The sequence below is a fragment of the Oryzias latipes genome, chromosome 18, assembly GCF_053564925.1.
Source record: "Oryzias latipes strain Hd-rR chromosome 18, Olatipes_Hd-rR_3.1".
Classification (NCBI taxonomy): domain Eukaryota; kingdom Metazoa; phylum Chordata; class Actinopteri; order Beloniformes; family Adrianichthyidae; genus Oryzias; species Oryzias latipes.
The window spans coordinates 31,928,600-31,951,515 of record NC_136254.1 but is presented as its reverse complement, the minus strand read 5'-3'; the positions used below and the strand labels follow the sequence as shown (position 1 = coordinate 31,951,515).

Sequence of the window (22,916 nt, the reverse complement as noted above, 5' to 3'; positions counted from 1 at the left end):
TACCATGCATTTCAATACAATACAGTGATAATTGAATGCATGCATTCATACCTGAAACAGATTACATTGAAAAACACTGGATATGGACATATAAGGAATGTGGGCGTGGTTAGCATAAAACCACGACAAAAAGTTTACTTTTACCGATTTGTCCGAAACTGACGTCAATCTGTTCGTCCTCCCGAGGGGACCAAAACATAAAATGGTTGCTATGGAGATAAAATCAAAAGAAAAGCCGGCATTTTGGAAAAACTGGTTTTTTTAGCAACTTATGACATATAACTCTCACCAATGGAGGAATGTGTTTTTCTGAATCAGTTGATGATGCTGATCGCTATGCTAGCACTTTTAGCTATGTTAGCATAACTAGCATAGTTAGCATAATTACCATTTTAGGTAATGTGTTTTTCTGAGTCAGTTGATGATGCTGATCGCAATGCTAGCAATTTTAGCCACATTAGCACAGCTAGCATTATTAGAATTTTAAGTAATGTTTTTCTGAGAGAGTTGATGATGCTGATCGCAATGCTAGCACTTTTAGCCACATTAGCATAACTACCATAGTTAGCATAATTAGCAAATGCAGTTTTGACTAGCCCTTAATCTGTGGGCGGTGAGGGCGGTGAGGGCGGTGAGGGCGGTGAAGGCGGCGTTGGTGCGTAGTTGGTGCATAGAGTTCGGCGTGGAAGGCGGGTTGCGTCTGCGGGCCATACAACGCCGCTTGCGGCTTTAATTATTATTATTATTCTTCTTGTCCTATAACGGCGTCTTTGAGCTTAATTTTGACCCCCGCCACATACCCGAAAACTCACCAAAATTGGCAAACACCTGGGATAAATTGAAAATGAATTTTTGGCAAAGAGAACGCCACCCCCCCCGAAGTCGATGACATCACGGCGAGCGATCCCGTAAAAAAAATGAATGGGCCGAAAATCGCTTATGGGGCCAAAAAAAAATATTTTGAAATACAGTTACGAAACCAAAACACGCGTGTTGGAGATATCCCAAAGAAGTTATGAAATCATTATGGGATGCCCACACGACCTACAGCTTGGCGGCCATTTTGTGGCGAACTCAGAGAAATGGTGATTTTCTCGTTTTTTGACAAATTGGGAAAACTACACTTTTGTTAAAGCGATTTTCACGAAATTTCATACACATGCCACAAACACGATTCTACAACTACCAAAGAAGTTTTGTTGACCTTTGACCTTGGGAAGGGGCGGCCATCTTGAATTTTCATAAAAAAGCACCTTTAGTAACGTATACAAACGAAAACTCGTCCTAGGGATTTTTATCGATCTTTTTGAAACTTCTCAGGCATCAATGGCAAGCTACTGTGGACAAAATGTTGGAATTAGAAGTTGTAGAATTTGAAACGCGTGCGCGTGGCGAATTCGCAACCGTCGCCATTTTAGCTAGCTCGCACATATTTTATCGGAATAGCCTGAAACTGAAATATGCGATACCCTGGCCCACACTGAACAAAACGATGTCACATACGACAAAATCGATAAAGGAATGTGGCCGTGGTAAACAAAAAACCGTCGCAAAAAAAAGTGCTGACTCGGCAAAAAAAATTTTTTTCGGATTTTATTTTTAAGAATCGGCTAACAAAACCCAGATAACTTTGTCGGGTATATCCAAAGAAAGTTTTGAAATCATTACGTGATGGCCACACGACCTACGGTTTGGCGGCCATTTTGTGCCAAAATCTGCCATTTTGAGTTTTTCGCGTTTTTACACGATATGGAAAAATGAACTTTTTTTCGAGCGATTTTCACGAAATTTGACTCGCATGTCCCTAGCGTAAGTCTACAATCACCTTTGGAGTTTCGTCGACCTTTGACCTCGGGAAAAGGCGGCCATCTTGAATTTTCTATAAAAAACACCTTAACCACCAGATTCAAACGTAAACTTGTCGTTGGAATTTTCTTCGATCGTCTCAAAACTTTTTGGGCATCAATGGCAAGCTACTGTGTAAAAAATGTTGGAATTAGAAGTTGTAGATTTTGAACGGCGTGCGCGTGGCAAGCTAGCAAAGTGGCGCACTGTTATAACTCCCATGCATTTCAATACAATAGAGTGAAAATTGAATGCATGCATTCATGCCTGAAACTGAATACATTGAAAAACACTGGATATGGACATATAAGGAATGTGGGCGTGGTTAGCATAAAACCACTGTTGCTAAGGACGACAAAAAGTTTACTTTTACCGATTTGTCCGAAACTGACGTCAATCTGTTCGTCCTCCCGAGGGGACCAAAACATAAAATGGTTGCTATGGAGATAAAATCAACAGAAAAGCCGCCATTTTGGAAAAAGTGGGCTTTTTAGCAACTTATGACATATAACTCTCACCAATGGAGGAATGTGTTTTTCTGAGTCAGTTGATGATGCTGATCGCTATGCTAGCAATTTTAGCCACATTAGCATAGCTAGCATAGTTAGCATAATTAGCATTTTAGGAAATGTGTTTTTTTGAGTCAGTTGATGATGCTGATCGCTATGCTAGCACTTTTAGCTATGTTAGCATAGCTAGCATAGTTAGCATAATTAGCATTTTAGGTAATGTGTTTTTCTGAGTCAGTTGAAGATGCTGATCGCTATGCTAGCACTTTTAGCCACATTAGCATAGTTAGCATAGTTAGCATAATTAGCATTTTAGGTAATGTGTTTTTCTGAGTCAGTTGATGATGCTGATCGCTATGCTAGCACTTTTAGCCACATTAGCATAGCTAGCATAGTTAGCATAATTAGCATTTTAGGAAATGTGTTTTTTTGAGTCAGTTGATGATGCTAATCGCAATGCTAGCTCATTTAGGCACATTAGCATAGCTAGCATAGTTAGCATAATTAGCATTTTAGGAAATGTGTTTTTCTGAGAGAGTTGATTATGCTGATTGCTATGCTAGCACTTTTAGCCACATTAGCATAGTTAGCATAGTTAGCATAATTAGCATTTTAGGTAATGTGTTTTTCTGAGTCAGTTGATGATGCTGATCGCTATGCTAGCACTTTTAGCCACATTAGCATAGCTAGCATAGTTAGCATAATTAGCATTTTAGGAAATGTGTTTTTTTGAGTCAGTTGATGATGCTAATCGCAATGCTAGCTCATTTAGGCACATTAGCATAGCTAGCATAGTTAGCATAATTAGCATTTTAGGAAATGTGTTTTTCTGAGAGAGTTGATTATGCTGATCGCTATGCTAGGACTTTTAGTCACATTAGCATAGTTAGCATAGTTAGCATTATGAGCAAATCCAGCCTTGATTAGCTTTTAATTTGTGGGCGGTGAGGGCGGAAAGGGCCGCGGTAGTGCGTAGAGTTGGGCGTGGAAGGCGGGTTGCGTCTGCGGGCCATACAACGCCGCTTGCGGCTTTAATTATTATTATTGTTTCTAACGGCGTCTTTGAGCTCAAATTTGACCCCCGCCACATACCCGAAAACTCACCAAAATTGGCACACACCTGGGATAAATTGAAAATGAATTTTCGGCAAAGAGAACGTCACCCCCCCGAAGTCGATGACATCACAGCGAGCGTTCCCGTAAAAAAAATGAATGGGCCGAAAATCGCTTATGGGGCCAAAAAAAAATATTTTGAAATACAGGTATGAAACCAAAACACGCGTGTTGGAGATATCCCAAAGAAGTTATAAAATCATTATGGGATGGCCACACGACTAACGGCTTGGCGGCCATTTTGTGGCGAACACAGAGAAATGGCGATTTTCGTGTTTTTTGACAATATGGGAAAACTACACTTTTGTTCAAGCGATTTTCACGAAATTTCATACACATGCCACAAATACGATTCTACAACTACCAAAGAAGTTTTGTTGACCTTTGACCTTGGGAAGGGGCGGCCATCTTGAATTTTCATAAAAAAGCACCTTTATTGACGGATACAAACGAAAACTCGTCCTAGGGATTTTTATCGATCTTTTTGAAACTTCTCGGGCATCAATGGCAAGCTACTGTGGACAAAATGTTGGAATTAGAAGTTGTAGAATTTGAAACGCGTGCGCGTGGCGAATTCGCAACCGTCGCCATTTTAGCTAGCTCGCACATATTTTATCAGAATAGCCTGAAACTGAAATATGCGATACCCTGGCCCTCACTGAACAAAACGATGTCACGCACGACAAAATCGATAAAGGAATGTGGCCGTGGTAAACAAAAAAACGTCGCAAAAAAAAGTGCTGACTCGGCTAAAAAAAATTTTTTCGGATTTTATTTTTAAGAATCGGCTAACGAAACTCAGATAACTTTGTCGGGTATATCCAAAGAAAGTTTTGAAATCATTACGTGATGGCGACACGACCTACGGTTTGGCGGCCATTTTGTGCCAAAATCGGCCATTTTGAGTTTTTCGCGTTTTTACACAATATGGAATAAGGAACTTTTTTTTGAGCGATTTTCACGAAATTTGACTCGCATGTCCGTAGCATAAGTCTACAATTACCTCTGGAGTTTCGTCGACCTTTGACCTCGGGAAAAGGCGGCCATCTTGAATTTTCTATAAAAAACACCTTTGCCACTGGATTCAAACGTAAACTTGTCGTTGGAATTTTTATCGATCGTCTCAACACTTTTTGGGCATCAATGGCAAGCTACTGTGGAAAAAATGTTGGAATTAGAAGTTGTAGATTTTGAACGGCGTGCGCGTGGCAAGCTAGCAAAGTGGCGCAGTGTTATAACTCCCATGCATTTCAATACAATACAGTGAAAATTGAATGCATGCATTCATGGCTGAAACTGAATACATTGAAAAACACTGGTTCTGGACATATAAGGAATGTGGGCGTGGTTAGCATAAAACCACTGTTGCTAAGGACGACAAAAAGTTTACTTTTACCGATTTGTCCGAAACTGACGTCAATCTGTTCGTCTTCTCAAGGGGAACAAAACATAAAATGGTTGCTATGGAGATAAAATAAACAAAAAAGCCGCCATTTTGGAAAAAGTGTGTTTTTTATCAACTTATGGCATATAGCTCTCACCAATGGAGGAATGTGTTTTTCTGAGTCAGTTGATGATGCCGATCGCTATGCTAGCACTTTTAGCCACTTTAGCATAGCTAGCATAGTTAGCATAATTAGCATTTTAGGCAATGTGTTTTTCTGAGTCAGTTGATGATGCTGATCGCAATGCTAGCACTTTTAGCCACATTAGCATAGCTAGCATAGTTAGCATAATTAACATTTTTAGTAATGTGTTTTTCTGAGTAAGTTGATGATGCTGATCGCTATGCTAGCACTTTTAGCCACATTAGCATAGCTAGCATAGTTAGCATAATTAGCATTTTAGGTAATGTGTTTTTCTGAGTCAGTTGATGATGCTGATCGCTATGCTAGCACTTTTAGCCACATTAGCATAACTAGCATAGTTAGCATAATTAGCATTTTAGGTAATGTGTTTTTCTGAGTCAGTTGATGATGCTGATCGCTATGCTAACACTTTTAGCCATATTAGCATAGTTAGCATAGTTAGCATAATTAGCATTTTAGGTAATGTGTTTTTCTGAGTCAGTTGATGATGGTGATCGCTATGCTAGCACTTTTAGCTATGTCAGCATAACTAGCATACTTAGCATAATTAGCATTTTAGGTAATGTGTTTTTCTGAGTCAGTTGAAGATGCTGATCACTATGCTAGCACTTTTAGCCACATTAGCATAGCTAGCATAGTTAGCATAGTTAGCATAATTAGCATTTTAGGTAATGTGTTTTTCTGAGTCAGTTGATGATGCTGATCGCTATGCTAACACTTTTAGCCATATTAGCATAGTTAGCATAGTTAGCATAATTAGCATTTTAGGTAATGTGTTTTTCTGAGTCAGTTGATGATGGTGATCGCTATGCTAGCACTTTTAGCTATGTCAGCATAACTAGCATAGTTAGCATAATTAGCATTTTAGGTAATGTGTTTTTCTGAGTCAGTTGAAGATGCTGATCACTATGCTAGCACTTTTAGCCACATTAGCATAGCTAGCATAGTTAGCATTGTTAGCATAATTAGCAAATCCAGCCTTGACTAGCTTTTAATTTGCGGGCTGTGATGGCGGTGAGGTCAGCGGTGGTGCGTAGAGTTGGGCGTGGAGGCGGGTTGCGTCTGCGGGCCATACAACGCCGCTTGCGGCTTTAATTATTATTATTATTATTCTTCTTGTCCTCTAACGGCGTCTTTGAGCTTAATTTTGACCCCCGCCACATACCCGAAAACTCACCAAAATTGGCACACACCTGGGATAAATTGAAAATGAATTTTCGGCAAAGAAAACGTCACCCCCCCCCACGATGATGACATCACGGCGAGCGTTCCCGTAAAAAAAATGAATGGGCCGAAAATCGCTTATGGGGCCAAAAAAAAATATTTTGAAATACAGTTAAGAAACCAAAACACGCGTGTTGGAGATATCCCAAAGAAGTTATGAAATCATTATAGGATGGCCACACGACCTACGGCTTGGCGGCCATTTTGTGGCGAACTCAGAGAAATGGCGATTTTCTTGTTTTTTCACAATATGGGAAAACGACACTTTTGTTCAAGCGATTTTCACGAAATTGCATACACATGCCAAAAACACGATTCTACAACTACCAAAGAAGTTTCGTTGACCTTTGACCTTGGCAAGGGGCGGCCATCTTGGATTTTCAAAAAAAAGCACCTTTAGTAACAGATACAAACGAAAACTCGTCCTAGGGATTTTTATCGATCTTTTTGAAACTTCTCGGGCATCAATGGCAAGCTACTGTGGACAAAATGTTGGAATTAGAAGTTGTAGAATTTGAAACGCGTGCGCGTGGCGAATTCGCAACCGTCGCCATTTTAGCTAGCTCGCACATATTTTATCGGAATAGCCTGAAACTGAAATATGCGATACCCTAGCCCACACTGAACAAAACGATGTCACATACGACAAAATCGATAAAGGAATGTGGCCGTGGTAAACAAAAAACGATCACAAAAAAAAGTGCTGACTCGGCAAAAAAAATTTTTTTCGGATTTTATTTTTAAGAATCGGCTAACGAAACCCAGACAAATTTGTCGGGTATATCCAAATAAAGTTTTGAAATCATTACGTGATGGCGACACGACCTATGGTTTGGCGGCCATTTTGTGCCAAAATCTGCCATTTTGAGTTTTTCGCGTTTTTACACAATATGGAAAAATGAACTTTTTTTCGAGCGATTTTCACGAAATTTGACGCGCATGTCCTTAGCGTAAGTCTACAATCACCTCTGGAGTTTCGTCGACCTTTGACCTCGGGAAAAGGCGGCCATCTTGAATTTTCTATAAAAAATACCTTTACCACCAGATTCAAACGTAAACTTGTCGTTGGAATTTTCATCGATTGTCTCGAAACTTTTTGGGCATCAATGGCAAGCTACTGTGGAAAAAATGTTGGAATTAGAAGTTGCAGATTTTGAACGGCGTGCACGTGGCGAGCTAGCAAAGTGGCGCACTGTTATAACTCCTATGTTTTTTAATGGACCACTGTGAAATTTGAATGCATGCAGTAATGCCTGAAAGTGAATACATTGAAAAACACTGGATATGGACATATAAGGAATGTGGGCGTGGTAAGCATGAAACCACTGTTGCTAAGGACGACAAAAAGTTTACTTTTACCGATTTGTCCGAAACTGACGTCAATCTGTTCGTCCTCCCGAGGGGACCAAAACATAAAATGGTTGCTATGGAGATAAAATAAACAGAAAAGCCGCCATTTTGGAAAAAGTCGTTTTTTTATCAACTCATGACATATAGCTTTCACCAATGGAGGAATGTGTTTTTCTGAGTCAGTTTATGATGCTGATCGCTATGCTAGCACTTTTAGGCACATTAGCATAGCTAGCATAGTTAGCATTATTAGCATTTTAGATAATGTGTTTTTCTGAGTCAGGTAATGATGCTGATCGCAATGCTAGCACTTTTAGCCACATTAGCATAGCTAGCATAGATAGCATAATTAGCATTTTAGGTGATGTGTTTTTCTGAGTCAGTTAATGTTGCTGATCGCTATGCTAGCACTTTTAGCCACATTAGCATAGCTAGCATAGTTAGCATAATTAGCATTTTAGGTAATGTGTTTTTCTGAGTCAGTTGATGATGCTGATCGCTATGCTAGCACTTTTAGCCACATTAGCATAGCTAGCATAGTTAGCATTATAAGCATTTTAGATAATGTGTTTTTCTGAGTCAGTTAAAGATGCTGATCGCAATGCTAGCACTTTTAGCCACATTAGCATAGCTAGCATAGCTAGCATAGTTAGCATAATTAGCATATGCAGTTTTGACTAGCCTTCATCAAAAGTGGGCGGAGAGGGCGGTGAGGGCGGTGGTGCGTAGAGTTGGGCGTGGAAGGCGGGTTGCGTCTGCGGGCCATACAACGCCGCTTGCGGCTTTAATTTATTTTAATTCCACTGTTTACATATATTGTCATGGGGCCTCTGTCAGTCACCTTCCCCCCTCCCTTTCCTGCTCGGCTCTGGACGCGAACAGCTGGTTCCAATCATCACCTCGTTAAGCTGCCTACTTCAGGAAATCCAGGACCTGACGTCAACGCCAGTCCGTTGTTCTTACCACGGTGCATAGTCTGGCTCTCGCATGTCTTGTGCCTTACCTTGACTTGATCACGCTAATGTTGCTTCTCCGTTCCGCTCTCAGGAATCATCCTCACGAGAGTGCTCCTCGGGCTGCAGTTCTCCAGTCCCCCTCAGTCTACGTCTTCCCTTCGGATTCAGCAAGCCCTCAGTCTCGAGCTCCGTCTGCCTCCACCCTCCAGTCAGCCGCCACGCAGCAACAAAGACTTGGTCACAGACTCTCCACCCTCCAGTCAGCCGCCACGCAACAACAAAGACTTTGTCACAGACTCTCCTACTGAGAAATTAAAACCTTCCTTATACTTACCTCTCGTTTCCGAGTTTCTTCCGGGTTCCAGCGTCTGGGTCCTTCCGAATTCCCACGGGACCATGACAGAACGGACTGGCCTGACCCCGCACTCAAGGGTATTTTCTATCAGTCCCTTAATGAGAAAATTAAGGACCATTTATGTTCACAACCCGAACCTGACTCTTTTGAGGAGCTAGTCTCAGCAGCCCTCCGATCTGATGTGCGGCTGCGTGAACGTCAAGCCGAACGGAGCCACAAACCAACCGGTTTCCCTCGGGACCCCGGAGCTCCGGGTCAGGTTTTTTCTTTTCCCGCACACGAGTCCCCCACACATGTTTTGGAGGAGCCCATGCAAATAGGCCATTCAAAACTAACGGCAGAGGAACGTCAGAAACGTCGCGACGAAGGCTTGTGTTTCTATTGCGGGCGTCCCGGTCATGTAATTTCCCAATGTGGAAAACGTTTAAACTCCAGAGCCCCCTCGTTAGATGACAGGTCATGGGGGGTCGAAAACGTTCACGTCAAAGAAATAAAGTTTTTGTATGTACCTGTCAAAATTACTCATCAGGGTCAAGTCAGTGAATTTAGTGCTCTCATCGACTCTGGCGCTGAACATAGTCTTATCGACTCACAGCTCATTAACCACCTCTCGTTGCCTTTCGAACCCCTCGAGTCCCCTATTAACGCTGCCGGATTAGGTGGTAAACAACTTTTTCGCATCACGTCTCGTACCAAACCAGTCCTCATTCTCACCTCTGGCAACCATGGAGAATACCACCAGTTTTTTATCACACAATGCCCTCAGACCCCCATCATCCTGGGTTTCTCCTGGCTCCAAACTCATAATCCACGCATCGATTGGGCCGTTCCTCGCATCACCAATTGGAGTACTTATTGCATGGCAAACTGTCTTCATTCCGCCATTTCCTCCTCTATTTCCATCACCTCGGAGTCCGAAATGAATATCGACCTGTACAAAGTTCCTTCCTGCTATCATGACCTCAGAACTGTTTTTTGTAAATCCAAAGCCAGTACACTACCACCCCATAGACCATATGACTGTGCCATAGAACTGCTCAACGGCGCCCCGCTCCCTAAGGGAAGACTGTTCAATCTTTCCGGTCCTGAAAAGGAGGCCATGGAAAACTACATTCAGGAGGCCCTTTCTCTCCACCACATCCGTCCCTCTACATCTCCAGTCGGTGCAGGATTTTTCTTCGTGCAGAAAAAGGACAAAACCCTGAGACCCTGCATCGACTACCGTGAGTTAAATCAGATTACAGTTAAGGACAAGTATTCACTTCCACTCATTAATTCTGTTTTTGATTCTGTCCAGGAGGCTAAGATATTTTCCAAACTTGATCTCCGTAATGCCTACCATCTGGTCCGCGTCCGTGAGGGTGATGAATGGAAAACCGCTTTCAACACCCCTTGGGGTCACTATGAATACCAGGTCATGCCATTCGGCCTCACGAACGCCCCTGCTGTTTTCCAACGGCTCGTGAATGATGTTCTTCGTGATTTCCTAAATAGGTTTGTTTTCGTTTATCTGGACGATATTTTAATTTATTCGTCCAGTCAAACCCAGCATGAGCATCACGTTCGCTTGGTTCTGGAAAGACTACTAGAGAACCAACTATTTGTAAAAGCGGAAAAATGCGAATTCCATACTTCTTCTGGAGTTAATTCAGTCTCAATAATCAGAAATGCACACAACCGGTTTTACAAATGCACACGCTCCGATTCACAAATGTCATTTTATGCAAACGTGAAAAATAAATTCGGAAATACACACCCTGTGTTTCACAAACACACAGATTGTGTTTCACACATGCACACTAAATGTTTTACAAATGCACAATAAGTGTTTCTCACAAATGTGCACACTGTTTTTCACAAAAACATTTTAGAAATTCACAATAAATGTATCAAAAATGCACAGTAAGTGCTTCACAAACATGATTTTTAGGTACACATGTGATGTGAACTCACAGATCATTCGAACTGCAGACTGTGCATTCAAAATCCCGTTCTCGTTTGTGAATCTCTCCGTGTGTGTGAGAGATTTTTCTACGGTGAATATTGAGACTCATCTGACGGAGCGGGTCGACTAATGTCACCATTGGCTAGTGAATCTGTCAATCAAACTCATCGGCAAAGCAGGCGGGTTCGCTTTTAACCAATCGAATGGCCCCTTACACTCCTCACTTTCAAAGTGACGAGGGAGGGAGCTGTTCTGCACAGCAGTTGGGAGGACGCGGGCGGCAAACATGGCGGAGAGGTCTTCTGAACGGGATCAGTCTCAGCCCGTAAGTAATGCATTTATTTGATCATTCCCTCGTTGTACGTCCTGTAATGTTATTGAATACTAAGTTGAAGCGATCTCCTTTGCCAAGTGACATGTGAATGCTTTATGAACACTGCAACCGAGTCATTTGCAGAGAACCCCCACCGCAAATTAGCTTAGCTTTGTTTTGCTTAGCCTGTGCAAGTTGTGGCTGCCTGTGAGTGTGAGTGAAGTTCAAGCCGGTGTCGGTTCAAGCTAGCGTCTACAGCCAATGATCTGTAGGTTCTTAACATGATTCATAAGGAACTAAGGGGAAAAGCATGCCGGATTTACAGCAGCAAAGAAAGTTTAATAAAAAGTATTGATTTGGAGACGGCGATTTGTTTAAACACTGATGCTATGCTATGCTAACTAGCTAGTTGTTCCGTGTGCTGCCTTATGTAAACGCGATCCGGGTTAAATTTAGACACAGCATTTTCACAACCCAGACTTTAAGACGGGGTGGACTGTGCAACAAAGTTAATTCATATGACATTCATGAAAACGGCATTTTTTAAATATAACATACATGAATCCACTGTTGAATGAAAGAAGCCTCATCAAGTTTCTAACGTTAGAACCCGTATTCATTGTGATGACCAGCCCTGTGAGATTGTGTCAGAGTGACAGCCACTAAAATCCCCGTATCTTTACTTCCAATGACGTAATGACAAAAATCCCAAACATTATGTTTTTAGGCTGTTTTGTAGTCGATAAGTAGTCACAGAAAGGGTGGATGGGAGAAATCAGCTGTCAACAGTGATTAGAGTAGAAGTTACTGTAAGTATTACACACAGGCTTCCTGTGAGCAGTGTCTTGTCTCTGATTTTTTTTAAAGGTGTTCTTTACTACAAGCTCAAGTAATCATAGCAAGAGTGTTTTAAAAAATTCCCCTTTCATATATTTGAAAATTATGTAATTTAACATCAGACAGCTAAATTATCTAATCCATGTTTGTTGTGTTTTTATTTATTCTCTAGGAATTACTGAAGCGTGACAGCGTGACAATCTTTTGTTCCTCGTGCCATCAGGCAATACAACTCTCTGGCAGGGCATCTTACAAGTAATTTCTTTTAATTTTACCCACTGATTTTCCAATTATTTACCTTTTTTTATCAATCTTTTTATTTTGAGATATTTCTATTTGTAATGCATGTGTGTTTATGTGTTTTTTTAAGATGGCCATTTTAAAAAATTTTCCTCAGGGATTATTAAATACCCTTCTATTCTATTCTATTTCATATTTTATCATCCTATTGTATTACTGTTTTACCTGTCAATTGGGAATTTAGCATTTTTGCCCCTGTAAATATCTGTCAGTTGAAAGTATTTGTACTTGTATTCCATAGATCTTGTACCTGAAGATAGCAGACAACAACTGTGCAGACACCCACTTGGCCTTCTTCAGTGACGCTGTGAACGTTTATGGCTTTCCTCTGAGGTATTCATGTTATTCATAAAGAAATATTTTATTCACATATCAGGCAGTATAAGTACTTGGTTATTTGTACAAAAATAAAATTACTTTTTTTAGACTCCTCTCCATAAACAAAGGCAACTCTAAAACTCTTTCCCCTCATGAATAACATTTTACCCCCCCTTAACAGTCTCTCTCACCTCATTTTTTTCCCCAGTGATACATGTAACCCACTCCTGCAATTTTTTTAACCTAGAAATTCTACTTATTGGCACCATATGGTAAATGGTTTTTTGCGTATACTTATATAGCGCCTTTCTTCCTACAAGGACAAAGCGCTTTACAGTCACACACACATTCACACACACAGTCACACACTGGTGGCGGCTCCGCTGCCAAACACAGGCGCCCGCCTACCACCAGAGGCAAAGTGGGGTTCAGTGTCTTGCCCAAGGACACTTCGACTCATGGGCGTGCAAGGCGGGAATCGAACCTGCAACCTTACGATCATGGGACGACCGCCCTACCGCTGCACCACGCTGCATACATAAGAACATTACATTTTAAACTGATGTGTACCGTATTGGCGATGCATTTGTAATTATGTGTTTGAGACATGATTTTCATGTTATTGTCAGGGTGAGAGGAGATCACGGAGGAGAAAATGTGGGCATAGCCGAGTTAATGCTCACAGTACGTACAACTGACACAAACAGCTTCATTGTGGGAAAAGTGTACACACAATCAACGGTGAGTTGAACCTAGTTTTAGAAGCTTTAATATATACACAGGGCTCCAGACTGCGTCCATTTGGTCGCATTTTGCGACCAAAATTTGAGAGTGTGCAACTGAATTTTACACCCAGTCGCACATGTGCTACCAGTAAATTTGCCTCCTCCACCCTCCGTATTTTTTATACATTAAACATGAAAGGAGCACGTCAATGATCGATGAAATGAGAGATGAAATCATCAATGAGACGCGAGCGCACACGCACGCAGGCAGACACACACACTCGCGCGAATACACATGAGACTGGAGCACACGCGAGCACACACTCGCGTTTCATTGAGTGATGCCTGAGGCGGCCAATGCGTGTGAGAAGAATAGGGAAAGTCACTGCAAGTGGCTAAAATATGTGGAGGGGCGGGGCCTAGAGATAATCGAGCGCGCGTAAACATCCGTGGGAAGGAAACGGAGACAAATATCATCACAACCTGATATGTGCGTCTGAGCTATGAGCAAGCGAACTATTGATTCGTTCTTCCGACCTGCAGCTAGTGTACCGGTGACAGAGTGTACAGCAGGGGTCTCAAACTCGCATGAAATCGAAGCTTCAGCGAGACTGAAAGAGACCAGGAATTAGGAGTTGTCCTTAACATTCAATTTCGTTTTAATACGCCTCTCCCCCTAAGTATGAGCTGTGATATTACATCTTTTATAATTATTTTAATGTTTTGTAATGGATGTAGCCTTTTTTTAATCAGTTGGTATTTTAAATTATTTTAATTGATCAGTGAACTACAAAAAACCCATCAGGACGCATGTCCCATAATGCATTGTTTTGTAGTCTGTAGGGCAGCTTTTAGTCAGTTCAATACTAAATTTCCAGCTGCGTTCGCTCTGATTGGTGTCTTGCTCTCACCCCTTTCTTGTGATATTTTTGTTTTGATTGACAGGTGATGTTGGAGCAAAAACAAAAATATACGTCACACACCAGCTGATCTGTGCAGCGTTGCGTCCATCTGGGTGATCTCAAACACGCTTATTGTGCATCTTGGCTGAACCTATTTGGTGTCACCAACATGAATTTCCATCCTCTAATATTTACATACATTTAAGTATTGTTTTAAACTGTGAAATTACGAAAGGTTACTACGGTAATCACTTGTTACTAAAAACTTTTTTTTATTCTAAATGTATGGTATTTTTTTTACTATTTTTACTTAGTTGTACTGTCATGACAGCGATGGTGATGTCAGTTTACCTTCTTGTTGCATCTTCAAAAGTGCAGAATAAAATATGACACTGAATTAGAAACAGCACATTGTAATTTCTGCATCTATTATTAAAGTATTTATTTGTAATACAGTGGAAATTAGTAGATTTGGTTAGAATGCTGATTTACAGTATGCGCCCCTAAATTTTCTGGTTGTGCCCCTAAAATTTTCAGTTAGGGGCCACTGTGCTCCTAGTGAAAAAAGTTAGTCTGGAGCCCTGATACATAAAAGTGAATGATGTATTAAAAATAAATCTGACAATATAATATTTCTTTTTGCTTTTTTCCAAATACAGGATTGAGCTCCTCTGGTGTGATGTCTTCGTGAGTGTTACTGGTTTATATTACAACATCCTGCACTCTCCTGAGGACCAAGACTTGCTCAATATCAGTCACATCACGTATTCTGCTGCCATTACATTTTTCTACCACGCATTCAGGCCAGTTTGGATGTCTTTAGTGACGCGTGGGACAGCCATCCAATCAGGACGGAGCAAAGCATGACACCAGATCAGCTGTGGCAGTTGGGCTTGACCCAGAACCCTGTTTCTGATCCCCGGGTAAATGCTTTATTTAATCTCACTGTACTGGACAACTGATTTGTGTGCAGTTTGACTAAAGTGGAAAGTATCAAGAAGAGTATCATGAAATCATAATGACTACAGTGAATTTTCATCGAAAATGAATGAAAAGGATTATTGTTGTGTGGTGCAAACAATTTCCCTAAATTGTTTGTTTGTAGGAAGAATAGCACATCTGCAAGTTCAAAATGCATCACAATGCATGGCATTATGAGCCATCAGATGTACTAATGTCACTACTTTGTTAAGGATCACTTATTTGCAAATTATAAACAGTTATGGAGATATGAGGTCTGCCTGCAAGCAACAATATAAGTTATTATTAGTCGGTCACTGTTCCTACATAATCTAAAACACAAAAAAAACAGTGCTGTTCATAAACAGTATCTTTTTTTTTTTTTTTTGTCAGGGTATGCTGGTTCCAGAGATTGAATGGGAGGAGAGTGGATCCATGGCTGAACCTCATCCTGGGATCAATGTCCTGGTATGGGACAGTCCCCTTTTGGGTCCACAAATGTTGGAACTGCAAGACGACATCAACCCATTGTGGAATTCAGACCATTTGGGAGTGGACCTACATCTTTACTGTCCCGTTTGTTTAGAACTTAATTTAGGCGACATAATTACATACAGAAGAAGAGAGACTGAGGGGAGGAAGACAGAGTTCAAATCAATACTGCTGTATTGTTCAAGGGACTTCATTGTATGTAAGGAAGTTATGAAAATTAGTTCCAGTTTAAATAAAATTCAAATCAGTAGAGATCCCACATTTGCTTAAATTTTGATGTTTTAATCTGTCCATGTTTTCACTGAATTTTACTCTGCAATAAAGGGTGAATGTTTGCACTTTGTTGTTCTATGACCATCTTTTGTTGTGTAGTATTTAACCAGCTATAAAACCCAGAGAGATGAGGATCTTTTTTGCAAGGGTGACCTGGCCAAGAGGTGTATATGTATATGGTTACCATATAAAATCCATGACATTTGAGTTATTAAAAAAATAAAATTAAGGTCTGGCAAAGTGACTTCGGGCTGAGCAGGGGATGTGTATTGGGTATCTGTGATTGACAGTGAGATGAACTTGAGGTAATGTAGTCCCACTGCGTGGTACGGAGCAAAGTGATGCCAGTTTCTCCACAAAACCTGTGGAAGTTGAAGATTTTTCTCCTCCACCTTCATATGATCAAAACCGAAGGGACCGTGTCTGAGTGTTGAAATGACGCTAGCATGAAAGCTAAGAGAATAACGTACAAACAATTCCGAGTGAAACATTCATTTTAAATCTCATGACCAGTACAGAGTTCGATGGATTCAATGTCAACTGCATTCAACCACTGTTGCCTTGCTTCCAGGTCCACTGAAAAGTTGCACAAGCCAGTAATTTTTGACAACCGAAGGCAATAAACCGACAAGCCATGCTAAGGCTAACACGCTAACGACCGACTGGTACAGAATCAAACATGGGCGGGGCTTTTGCCACCCGCAGAAAGCGTAAAGAAAGTGTAAGGGGCCATTCGATTGGCTAAAAGCGAACCCGCCTGCTTTCCCGATGAGTTTGATTGACAGATTCACTAGCCAATGGTGACATTAGTTGACCTGCTCCGTCAGATGAGTCTCAATATTCACCGTAGAAAAATCTCTCACACACACGGGGAGATTCACAAATGAGAACGGGATTTTGAATGCACAGTCTGCAGTTCGAATGATCTGTGAGTTCACATCACATGTGTACCTAAAAATCATGTTTGTGAAGCACTTACTGTGTATTTCTGATACATTTATTGTGAATTTCTAAAATGTTTTTTGTGAAACACAGTGTGCACATTTGTGAGAAACACTTATTGTGCATTTGTAAAACATTTAGTGTGCATTTGTGAAACACAATCTGTGTGTTTGTGAAACACAGGGTGTGTATTTCCGAATTTATTTTTCACGTTTGCATAAAATGACATTTGTGAATCGGAGCGTGTGCATTTGTAAAACAGGTTGTGTGCATTTCTGATTATTGAGACTGAATTAACTCCATATTTTTGGGGTATATTATTGAAGCCGGTAACATTCGGCCCGATCCGGCAAAGATAGACGCAGTCACTCAATGGGAGGTCCCACAAACCCGCAAAAAGTTACAGCAATTTCTGGGCTTCGCAAATTTCTACAGAAGATTCATCCGAAATTACAGCAGCATCGCGGCTCCACTCACTCAGCTCACTTCTGTTAATAAGCCCTTTATTTGGACCCCTGCTGCCGACATGGCATTTAAAAGACTCAAAGGACTTTTTGTCTCGGCACCCATTCTGATACAACCTGATGGCAAGAAACAATTCATTGTTGAAGTAGACGCCTCCGATTCCGGTGTGGGAGCCGTGCTATCTCAGCGCGAAGGAACCTCCAACAAATTAAAACCATGCGCTTATTTTTCTCGCAAACTGAGCCCAGCCGAGCGGAATTATGACGTGGGCAACCGAGAGATTCTGGCAATTAAACTGGCTCTGGAAGAGTGGCGTCACTGGCTGGAGGGGGCAGAACAACCCTTTATTGTTTGGACTGATCATAAGAACCTCGCATACTTACGCAGTGCTAAACGCCTAAACTCCCGTCAAGCCCGCTGGTGTCTGTTCTTCGATCGATTCAATTTCAACATCAGTTATCGACCTGGCAGTCGTAACATCAAGCCAGACGCCTTATCCAGAAAATACTCAGTTACGGAACCTACCTCTAAATCCACCATCATCCCCGCCTCCTGTTTTATAGGTAATCTCACCTGGGAGATAGAGAACAAAGTCCAACAAGCCCAAGGTGAGATACCTGATCATGCTACCTGTCCTCCTGGAACTTTATACGTACCCGACTCTCTGAGATCTGAGGTGTTGACGTGGGGCCACGCCTCTAGGATTGCCTGTCATGGGGGAGTTCGTAGAACCACCAACCTGCTACGTCGACGGTTTTTCTGGCCTTCCTTGGAGAGAGACGTCCGTGAGTACGTGGCAGCTTGCTCAGTTTGTGCTCGCTCTAAGAACTCTAATTCACCCCCCTCCGGACATCTGTTGCCTCTGCCCACACCTAGTCGCCCTTGGTCACACATTGCGCTAGATTTTGTTACCGGTCTGCCTCCGTCCCAAGGGCACACAGTAATTCTAACGGTCATTGATCGCTTTTCCAAGGCTGTCCATTTCATTCCACTACCACAACTCCCCTCTGCCTCCGAAACTGCGGATATCCTGGTCCATCATGTGTTTCGTTACCATGGAATTCCTAGTGATATCGTGTCTGACCGTGGACCCCAATTTACGTCTCAAGTTTGGAGGTCGTTCTGCTCCGCCCTCGGGGCCACGGCCAGTCTTAGTTCTGGCTACCATCCGCAATCCAACGGGCAAGCTGAGAGGGCAAACCAAGAGTTGGAAGCAGCTCTTCGATGCTTGGTGGCACAAAATGAAGCAGACTGGTCCAAATACCTTATCTGGGTGGAGTATGCTCACAACACTCACTCCTCTACCGCTACTGGCATGTCCCCCTTTGAAGCCTCCTTAGGGTTCTCACCCCCTCTGTTTCCCTCTCAGGAACTCGATCTGGCAGTGCCCTCGGTCCAGCTCCATCTTCAACGGTGTCAGGACATTTGGCGGCAGGCCAGGGCGGCTCTCCTCCGCTCCAAGGTGAGCAACTGCCAGATCGCTAATCGTCGCAGGGTGGTGGGACCCGTCTATCTACCGGGGCAGAAGGTGTGGCTGTCGTCCCGCAATATTCCTGGTCAGGCCTCCTCTCGTAAGCTGGCACCCAGATACATCCGCCCTTACGAGATCGACCGCATCATCAACCCCTCCTGCGTCCGGTTGCGCCTACCTGCTGCTTTGAAGGTACATCCCGCATTCCATATTTCTCAAATCAAGCCTGTCCACGAAAGCCCGTTGTGCCCGCCGTCCACTTCCCCTCCGCCCGCCCGTATCATTGACGGCGCGCCGGCCTTCACCGTCAGCCGGGTGTTGGACGTCCGGCGCCGGGGTCGGGGTTTCCAGTTTCTCGTGGACTGGGAGGGTTACGGTCCAGAGGAGCGCTCCTGGATCTCCCGCTCCCTCATCCTGGACTGTTCCCTCATCGATGACTTTTTCCGCGCCCATCCGGACCGTCGTCCTGGCCCGCCTGGAGGCGGTCGTTGAGGGGGGGGTACTGTCATGGGGCCTCTGTCAGTCACCTTCCCCCCTCCCTTTCCTGCTCGGCTCTGGACGCGAACAGCTGGTTCCAATCATCACCTCGTTAAGCTGCCTACTTCAGGAAATCCAGGACCTGACGTCAATGCCAGTCCGTTGTTCTTACCACGGTGCATAGTCTGGCTCTCGCATGTCTTGTGCCTTACCTTGACTTGATCACGCTAATGTTGCTTCTCCGTTCCGCTCTCAGGAATCATCCTCACGAGAGTGCTCCTCGGGCTGCAGTTCTCCAGTCCCCCTCAGTCTACGTCTTCCCTTCGGATTCAGCAAGCCCTCAGTCTCGAGCTCCGTCTGCCTCCACCCTCCAGTCAGCCGCCACGCAGCAACAAAGACTTGGTCACAGACTCTCCACCCTCCAGTCAGCCGCCACGCAACAACAAAGACTTTGTCACAGACTCTCCTACTGAGAAATTAAAACCTTCCTTATACTTACCTCTCGTTTCCGAGTTTCTTCCGGGTACCAGCGTCTGGGTCCTTCCGAATTCCCACGGGACCATAACATATATTTTGTTTTTCTGTTTTTTCTGGTCACAGTAATTGTATTCTGTAACGCCCTCGGTGCTTCATATGTATAAAATGTGTCTTTTATAAATGTTTATTTGATTTAGTGCATAAAGAATATTTAAACTTTACAAGTTTCACATGTTTAAGCCCATGATGTGTTAAAGTGAACCAGTAGTTCTTTGTACTACTATATAGTACTGAGTACTTTTTAAAGTCACAGTAATTCAGGTTTAATGTTTCAATTTCAAAAACTTTGAATTGTTTTGATGTAACATATTCTATAATGGGATGCTGCTTGCTTTATCCCAACACAATGATAATTCACTTTCTCACCATTAAAAACACAATTTATTGGCTCCAATTATATAATTGAACACTTATATAATAATAAATAATAAATAAATAAATAATAAATAAGTGCATTATTTTCACCCCGAAAGGGGGAAACGGATAGAAGATGAATGAATGAATTATATTTCATTTTTCTCAACTTTACAGCTTTTAAAATGCATCCTGACCAATCCCTTTATTTATTTTTAACAGTATTAAACCAAACAGGTTTTGAGTTAAACATGTCATTTGTGTTCTTTGTGTATGTACAACAGAGGTAACACCAGACTGGTGGGCAGATTAAACCAAATATCAAATGTCATTACCAGACAATCAAAGATCTTTTCAGTAACAAACATTATGCTCCAAAACAAGCTTAGAGTAAATCTAACTGCCAGCACTCCCAGTATAACCATAATGGTACAGAACGCCTTCAGCTTTGACTGGTCCGCTCTCTTCTTCCCAACAGCCTGTTTGGCTGCAGCGGGACGAATCAAAACACAAAGAACAGAAATGCTGCAGAAGGACACAATCAATAAAGATAATGTCAAAATAGAGAAATTTAAGCTCATATAAATGTTTTCTTTCATTAAACCAGTCACAACACAGCAAGTGAGCCAGGCGCATGCAATGCTGGCGTTCCTGATTCGGATCCCTCGGTCACTTTTCAGGGTTAAGTAGAGGACGGGATGAACCACGGCCAGGTACCGGTCCACACAGGTCAGAACGTGAAAGAAAATCTGTCCAAAGCAAGTGAAAGAATAACAATAAAACCCCACCATGAAAAGGTTAAGGTGATCCGTCTGGATGCCACAACAGCTGAGAAAGCATCCAGAAACGCCAATCAGCTCAATGGTGACCATGTGGTAGGTGAAGCAGTCATTGTGGTTCATTGACGATTGCCTCTGTTTGTGTTGCTTCAGACCATGATGGAGGATGAAGATGCAGAGCGGAAGTAGGACGAGGATGTTGGTGATAAAAAAAGCGGTGACAACGAAGGAGCTCGGCGGAGAAATGAAGCAGTGAATGTCTAGAAAAAGGTCAGAGCTGTTGGAGAAGCGTCCCCGTCCAAGGGCATCACTATTAGATGATGAAGACATTCCTGAGGGACAAAACAAACTCTGTCAGTAAAGGCTGCACTGAGAGTAATAACCAACACTTCCTGGTTAAAAGGGTCACATTGACCCACGTGGGTCACATGCATTCATGTGAAAATGAGGCTATGCAGGGAGGTATTGGTCCACCCATTTCTCTTGCTGTGTCACAAATTTAAGCTTTTCAAACTGTTTTTATTTGATCTGAAATGCAGTTTGAATCTTAAATGCTTTCATATGGGAGAAAATGCTAAAAAAACATGTTAAAAACACGCAAAGCCTAATTTTTATTGGAGTGGGACTTTAAGCACAAGGCTTTTCATATAATAATTCATCACGGTAGAACTTTGTTTCAAATTGAGGACTTTGTTTGCCAGTTTGAAAGTTCATTATTTTCAGCAAAAACAAAGGAAAGTGACCGTGTAGAACTGCTAAGTTAAGTGCAACGTGGACGAAAAGGTAGTTGCACCAAACTTTCGTGCTGCTGCACCTAAGCAAAAAAAGTTAGACGCAACGAGGCAACCAGTGTAAAGATTTAGTCTAGATCCCTGATTCTGATTTGATTTATTGATTTCAAGCATTGTAGTCAAAGCAATAAAGAATTTACATACATTTATCAAACTCATTACAGAAATGATGAAATGCATAGATTAAAAAAACAGTAAATAAAACAAAAAAAGATACTTAAATCACATTTGCTTAATTAAAAACAGTGATCATTAACTAAAGTCAAGTAGAGCTTGATTTATTGCTTGAAAAGGAGCGGGAAGAAGCAAGCTTATGTATTCCCACCCCTACTTCTGATAGGTGATGACAATGACCCGGATTGTCCTGTAATTGTTAGTCACATTTTTCAAAACTCCAATGTTGTTGAGTTTAAAAATTAAAATTGGGTATGATTCTTAACCATAACATGAAGTGAAAACCAACCGTTGCATTTGTCTGACCTTCTTTTCTCTGTGCTTCCGCTCTTTGGAATCTCCTCAGTTAATCTGATTTATTGCTAAAATCCTCTTATATATTTCTGCCTTCATTCAAATGTAATACAAATCTACTTTATTTGCATTTAAAAAAACAAGGCCGGCATATTAGTTTAATACATTACCAAACAAACCTGCATCAGAGTGTGCTTTTACTTTGACATTTACTTCCTGTTTTTTTTTTTTTTTAACTCTGTTCATCTTTGCCAGTTCATTTACTACACACCTGTTCTTGGCAGCATCAGCAAGTCAGCTCCCATCTCTTTAAGGTCTTTGTAGTTTTTTTTATTTTTCTTCTAGACAAACTCATCCTCTGACTACTTTTGTTTTTTACATTTATTTCATGGACGAGGGATTGATTTACTTTTGAGACTTCATGCTTTGTGTTTAAAGCTAAAGGGAACTGTTTGGCATAGTAGGGAGAAAAACAGATGTACAGACAGAAAAATAATTTTAACTGGCTGAAAAATACTAAATGAGCATGTGGGAAACCTCTTTCCTATCAATAGTGATACTCTTAGATGTGCAGAGTGTGCTGTTCCACTAAAAAAACTTCTCATCTGAGCAGCACTTTTTGATTC

At 41.9% G+C, this 22,916-nt stretch overlaps 1 protein-coding gene across 15 annotated transcripts; it reads left to right on the top strand.

Annotated features, from left to right (window-relative positions):
• Nucleotides 1-11,060: 11,060 nt before the first annotated feature.
• On the top strand, nt 11,061-16,071 carry LOC144986995 (uncharacterized). Of its 15 annotated transcripts, XR_013650842.1 has the most exons (7): nt 11,084-11,211; nt 12,209-12,291; nt 12,593-12,669; nt 13,284-13,395; nt 14,941-14,968; nt 15,085-15,204; nt 15,635-16,071. XR_013650842.1 is itself a non-coding variant. In XM_078935769.1 (5 exons), the coding sequence occupies exons 1-5, from the start codon at nt 11,173-11,175 to the stop codon at nt 16,001-16,003; spliced, it is 648 nt and encodes a 215-aa protein (XP_078791895.1). In that variant the 5' UTR covers nt 11,130-11,172; the 3' UTR covers nt 16,004-16,071. The 15 variants fall into 15 exon arrangements, 2 of the variants coding, with proteins under 2 accessions (XP_078791896.1, XP_078791895.1); XR_013650835.1 differs by lacking the exon at nt 12,209-12,291 and having other exon boundaries at nt 11,061-11,211; nt 12,578-12,669; nt 15,105-15,204; nt 15,635-15,768; XR_013650834.1 differs by lacking the exon at nt 12,209-12,291 and having other exon boundaries at nt 11,067-11,211; nt 12,578-12,669; nt 15,635-15,768.
• The last annotated feature ends 6,845 nt before the right edge of the window (nt 16,072-22,916 follow it).

Bases quoted from the DNA above. Each gene is read 5' to 3' on its own strand.
- LOC144986995 (XM_078935769.1), top strand. From the start codon at position 11,173: ATGGCGGAGAGGTCTTCTGAACGGGATCAGTCTCAGCCC. The intron at 12,670-14,940 runs GTATTCATGTTA...TTCCAAATACAG, and splicing joins GTTTATGGCTTTCCTCTGAG to GATTGAGCTCCTCTGGTGTG. The intron at 14,969-15,084 runs GTGAGTGTTACT...CCACGCATTCAG, and splicing joins TCCTCTGGTGTGATGTCTTC to GCCAGTTTGGATGTCTTTAG.